This window comes from Oryzias melastigma, linkage group LG17 (genome assembly GCF_002922805.2).
Source record: "Oryzias melastigma strain HK-1 linkage group LG17, ASM292280v2, whole genome shotgun sequence".
In the NCBI taxonomy this organism is placed as follows: Eukaryota; Metazoa; Chordata; class Actinopteri; order Beloniformes; family Adrianichthyidae; genus Oryzias; species Oryzias melastigma.
The window spans coordinates 5,417,975-5,424,180 of record NC_050528.1 but is presented as its reverse complement, the minus strand read 5'-3'; the positions used below and the strand labels follow the sequence as shown (position 1 = coordinate 5,424,180).

The 6,206-nt window shown below is 37.6% G+C and overlaps 1 protein-coding gene across 1 annotated transcript in view; it reads left to right on the top strand.

Moving 5' to 3' along the window:
• Positions 1 to 6,206, top strand: part of obscnb (obscurin, cytoskeletal calmodulin and titin-interacting RhoGEF b) — a gene marked incomplete in the record, with an annotated part of 93,132 nt that overhangs the window by 28,605 nt on the left and 58,321 nt on the right. The window contains 5 exon segments of the mRNA XM_024273526.2: positions 236 to 340; positions 2,255 to 2,521; positions 4,925 to 5,194; positions 5,275 to 5,541; positions 5,614 to 5,857. Of these exon segments, the coding sequence (XP_024129294.1) occupies positions 236 to 340; positions 2,255 to 2,521; positions 4,925 to 5,194; positions 5,275 to 5,541; positions 5,614 to 5,857 (1,153 nt within the window).

The following is a 6,206-nucleotide window of genomic DNA, read 5'->3' as shown; positions in this document are numbered from 1 at the left end:
GAAAAGACTAAAAACGTGACGTTTAAAGAAGAGCGTGTTTGTGGTGTTGATAATTGATTTTGTCCCAAAGCAACATAATCTTGATTAAAAGACCGCTGGAAACGGTTTTAAAATGAATTTAAAAATGATTGGAGTGGGACTTGAATTACCATGTGAAGCCCAGTGAGACAATTCTTTTGTGATATTGTTCTATATAAATAGATATTAGAAGCTTTCCTTTGTTTCTGTTTTCCAGGTAAAACCTTCGTGTTGTTGTTTAAGTGTGTCTCCCCTGAAGATACGGGTGAGATTAAATTTACAGCTGAAAAGGCATCTTCAGCTGCAAAACTCAGAGTTAAAGGTACCCGTCTGCTTTGTGCTGACACTAATTTTACCATTAACACTAAATCCGTTTTTCAATTTAACTAACCAACATTTTAGTTTTAATGATCTTTGCAAATGGATTTCTCTTTTTTTGATTCTATCAGAAACAATTCTACAACATTCTTATTTATTTCTTCATCAGCAATAGGATTTCTGAAGTATTGTTGGATTCAATTTTTTAAAAGGAGAAATCTAGTTGCATCTTGCATTGTTGTTCCTCATTGAGGCCTGATGGCGTCACACAAACATCTCAGTGTTCATTTCATCATGAGAGGTTTCGTCCTGAGATTTTCAAACATGTGAACAATCCTGAGTAATCTTTGTCAATTCACCTTCAGGGGCTCAACTTAAAGTTGTTTTTTTGTAAACGTATCAATCTCTGTTTATCAAGAACTTTTGGATTTTATCTCTTAAGATCCTTCAACATTTTTCTTTTTTTTTTTACTTAGTCTTTGGTTTGCTGACTCTGGTGCTGCCATGAGGGTCTAATACAGGAGTGCTCACTGTTGCTGTATTTTATTTTTTATACACATAGTTGCATTTCATTAGGCATAAAGAATACAGGATTTTATTTTAAATTCACATGAACATTTTTTAGTATTAAACCAAGGGTTTAAAAGACTAGATTTACTTGTGTTAACTACATATTACTAAGAAAATACATTTCTACATAAAAAATCTAAAGAATTATCCAGATTTTTTTTATTAATATTTATGGTAATGTATGTTGAGTAATTTAGCAAAAAATAAAAGATTTAACAAATACCAAAACTGGAATTCAAACTCAGATCCTTCCTAAGAAGAAAAATTCTCTGACTGACATCATTTGTTACTTAATAAAGACAGAAACCCACAACATGCTGAGTGCAGAGGTCGCTCAGGTTATCACTAAAGATCTAGATTTTTACATTTTTTAAACAGGAATGAAGTGTTATGTTGTTACAATGTGTTGGTTTGGTACTTTATTGACTACAAAAAGAGATTTTTTTTATTGTCTGCGACAAAAAAAGGATGTTTTGATATTTTTAATAGCTTTCTATCCATTTAGTTTAAAAAATAATTGTCGGATCCACTTTAAAATCTGCTTTTCATAATAAGTCTGCATATTTAAGCAGATAAAAATGAAGAAAGGGAAAAAATCATTACTCTTTTCTCTCAGTTTTTGTAGATTTGGTCTCCAGACATGTAAATTTAACCAGAAACTACATGATTTTACACTTTTATGTTCAAAGACAAGTTATTGTATTTTTATGCTTAGAAGTACTTTATAAATGTAATTTCAGACTTTTATCTTTTTTATTTTCTTGTGTTTCACTTTCTACTGTTCCAAAAATGATCTGAATCGTGACCCTAAAACCGTCACACGATCCACACTGTGACTTTTGTGATCTATTACACCCTTAAAAGTGGTTATCGTTTTTTTTTAATTATCAGATCTGCCATTAATAACCAAAAATATAGATTTGTTTTAGGGTATAAAATTGATATGAGTTGTGTAGTCATAAATGTCTTAATTCATGAATTTCTTTCTCTACATCTACCCTTAAAAGTGAGGGCTGAAAATGGATTAGGGGTTCACTTTTGGGTATTTTGAACTGCTAAAAGTTATAGTAAGTGGAACTATAAATATCTAGTCAATCGAGAAATATGATTAGAAGCACCTTTAAATTTTTTAAAGGGTTACTTTGAATTGTTCACATGAAAAATATACACTTTGCTGTTTGATTAATTCCACAAACACTGATTTTCGCAGCATTGAAGCTCTCATGTGTGCTGACTTTGGCATCATTTAAATGAACAGCGTCTGTTCTGAAATGCACCCGTGCAGCAGTGCATCCGCACACTTCTGTGTCCGGTAGATTTCCTTCATCCAGTGTTGTTGTCACCGTAGAGCTGCCCGTCAAGTTTGTGAAGAAGCTCAGAGATAAGATAGCCATGTACAAACACCGGGTCCACCTCGAGTGCCACGTGTCCCGCGCCAGCGCAGGCGTCAAGTGGTTCAAAAGCAAGACGGAAATTAAAGCCAGCAAAAAATACGAGATTAAAAGTGAAGACGTGTACCGAACGCTCACCATCAACGACGTGGACTCTGGCGATGAAGAGACTTACACCTGCGACGCCACCGATGACAGGACGTCCTGTAAACTGCTGGTAGAAGGTATCACAGGGTGACAGTAAACACGGTGATGATGTAATTAAATACTCAAAAACAGGCCATCAAACTATAGACCAATGAGGAGTTTTTGTCTTTATTTTTTAATATTTACAAGCTGTTAACATTATGTGAAATGGGCTAACCCTAATGCAACATCTAATATGTCATTTATAAAGACGACAAAACCTAATTTTGACTGAGATCTCTGATTTAATCCATTTCTTTTAGTACTTTTATCTGCAGTGTTTGCATGATTATGCTCGTTTTCAGTATTTTGTAACAAAGTCAATTTAACTTTCAGAGAATCCAGCAGCTTCCTGTAATTTCATGGATGAAAATATTTATATGCTAAATAAATACTTTATCCATATTTTATTAAAAATCTCAGATAGAAAAGGAAAGTACCATCGTCAGAATCACATTTAATGAGTGATTAGGCTAAACTTTTCATGAGTTTTTAGGTTACACTTCCAGTTTTCTCATCTATGGATAGATGAATAAAATATTAGCAAGAAGAAAATGTACAGTGGGGCAAAAAAGTATTCAGTCAGCCATCACTTGTGCAAGTTTTCCTACTTAAAACAGTCTTTAATTTTCATCATAGGTATACCTCAACTATAAAAGACAAAATGAGAAAAAAAATCCAGAAAATCAAAATTTTTAAGAATTTATTTGCAAATTGTGACGGAAAATAAGTATTTGGTCACCTAAAAACAAGGAAGATTTCTGACTCTCATACTCATTTCTTGTATTAATGGCACCTGTTTGAACTCGTTATCTGTATGAAAGACATCTGTCCACAAGCTTCTCAAACTCCACTAAGACCAAAGAGCTGTCTTAGGACACCCAAAACAAAATAGTTGACCTGCACCAGGCTGGGAACTGAATCTGTCAAAAGACCAACAAGTCTCAAGTCGAATCAAGTCCTACTGTTAATGTTTCAAGTCCTTTCAAGTCATTTTTAAAAAAAGCAGGGTATTGATAATTCCACAAATCATGTGTGCTTTTAGGAACTGTATTTTCTAAGGATATTTGATAAATGACCTCTGAACTCATGCATCCACACTTCAAAAATAGACCAAAACATCACTGCTCTAGAGGAGATCTGGATGGATTAATGGACCAAAACATCACTGCTCTAGAGGAGATCTGCATGGAGGAATGGACCAAAACATCACTGCTCTAGAGGAGATCCACATGGAGGAATGGACCAAAACATCACTGATCTAGAGGAGATCTGGATGGATTAATGGACCAAATCATCACTGATCTAGAGGAGATCTGGATGGATTAATGGACCAAAACATCACTGCTCTAGAGGAGATCAACATGGAGGAATGGACCAAAACTTCACTGATCTAGAGGAGATCAAAATGGAGGAATGGATCAAAACATCACTGATCTATAGGAGATCTGGATGGATTAATGGATCAAATCATCACTGATCTAGAGGAGATCTGGATGGATTAATGGACCAAAACATCACTGATCTAGAGGAGATCTGGATGGATTAATGGACCAAAACATCACTGCTCTAGAGGAGATCTGGATGGATTAATGGACAAAATCATCACTGCTCTAGAGGAGATCTGGATGGATTAATGGACCAAAACATCACTGATCTAGAGGAGATCTGATGGAGGAATGGACCAAAACATCACTGATCTAGAGGAGATCCACATGGAGGAATGGACCAAAAAATCTCTGCTCTAGAGGAGATCTGCATGGAGGAATGGACCAAAAAATCTCTGCTCTAGAGGAGATCTGCATGGAGGAATGGACCAAAACATCACTGCTGTAGAGATCTACCTGGAGGAATTGACCAAAATATCAAGACTGTAGAGGAGATCTGCATGGAGGAATGGACCAAAACATCACTGATCTAGAGGAGATCCACATGGAGGAATGGACCAAAAAATCTCTGCTCTAGAGGAGATCTGCATGGAGGAATGGACCAAAACATCAATGCTCTAGAGGAGATCTGATGGAGGAATGGACCAAAACATCACTGCTCTAGAGGAGATCTACCTGGAGGAATTGACCAAAATATCAAGGCTGTAGAGGAGATCTGCATGGAGGAATGGACCAAAAGACCAGTTTATGAAAACCCTGTGAAGACTTACAGGAAACAGTTGACTTTTCTCATTGCTAACACAGAGCGTATAACAACATATTTGATTATTGAACAAATACTTTTTTCCATCATAATCTATAAATAAATTCTCTAAAAATCAGACGAGATTTTCTGTTTTTTCTTCTCATTTTGTCTCTCATAATTGAGGTATTTTTATGATGAAAATGTTTTAAGTGGGAGAACTTGCACATATGGGCTGAATAAATGGGATTTTCAAGTGTTTTACATCAAAACGTTCATTTTAAAGCTCTTTTTCTCTGCGATCCCTGCAGAGCAGTCCATCAGCATCGTGCGGGAGCTCAGCCCCGTGGAGGTGACCGAGCCCTTCGCTGCTGTTTTTGAGGTGGAGATCAGCATGGAGCTGGTCAAACCTCCTGCTTGGACTCTGAACGGGGTTGCCATTCAGGAGGGTCCTGATGTTGAGATGGAGAAGGAAGGCACCATGCACCGTCTGACGTTCAAAAAGACCAAAGCCGCCATGACGGGGCTTGTGCAGTTCACCGCTGGGAAAAGTAAATCCTCAGCTCAGCTCACAGTTAAAGGTACTTTTTTTATAGTATTCCCTCAAAATGAGTCAATAGTTTTGCTGTAAAACACAGGTTACTTATTTTTCTGTGTGCAGAGCGTCCGCTTGAGATCGCTGAGCCAATCTCTAACGTGAACGCAAAGGAGAAAGGTTCAGCCACGCTCACCTGCAAGTTCTCAGCCACACCGAAAGAGGTCAAATGGTTCAAAGGTCAGGAGCTGCTGACAGCGTCAGACAAGTACAGCATGAAGCAAAAAGCTGCGATGGCGCAACTCGCCATCCAACGACTGACGGAGGAGGACAGCGGCGAGTATCGCTGCCAGTCCGGACCGGCTGAGACCAAAGGCGCTCTGACCGTAGAAGGTGTGTTCCTTTGACAAAACAAACACACAATCCCATAAAACAATCCCATTTTTCTTTTTGTTTTCTACCCAGCGCGAGACATTAAGATCACCAAACACCTGGCCGACATCGAGGTGGATGAAGACGGCGATGCGGCCTTCACGTGCGAGATCAATTATGCAGACGAAGAGGCGCAGTGGCTCCTGAACGATAAGGTGCTCTGCACAAACGAGGTCAACACCATCACACATGAAGGAAAGCTCCACAAACTCACGCTGAAGAACCTGGCGCCAAACGATGGAGGGACCATCACCTTTCAAGTGCGGAAGGTGAAAGAGTCGGTCGCACTCAAGGTTAAAGGTAAAAACTCTTTACTTTATTTATATGAATACATTTCTCTTATAAAGTGAATCTGTGTCTTATGTAGAGAAAATACCTCAATTTGTGTAATTCTGAAAATTGCTGAAAAGAGCCAGCATTGTTGCCACATTTAAACACATTTAAATCTTGGAGACGTGAAAAGAGTCTCGCCTCAGATCTGTGCGTAAATGAGGTTCTGTGTGCGTAGAAAGCGATTTATGTGAAATGTTTAAAGATTTGTGCGCATAGTTAGATGTAAGCTGTTGTAATTTTAAGTAGTGCATGTGTAAATTATATTTAAAATGTTGTATTTTTTTTACTTATGC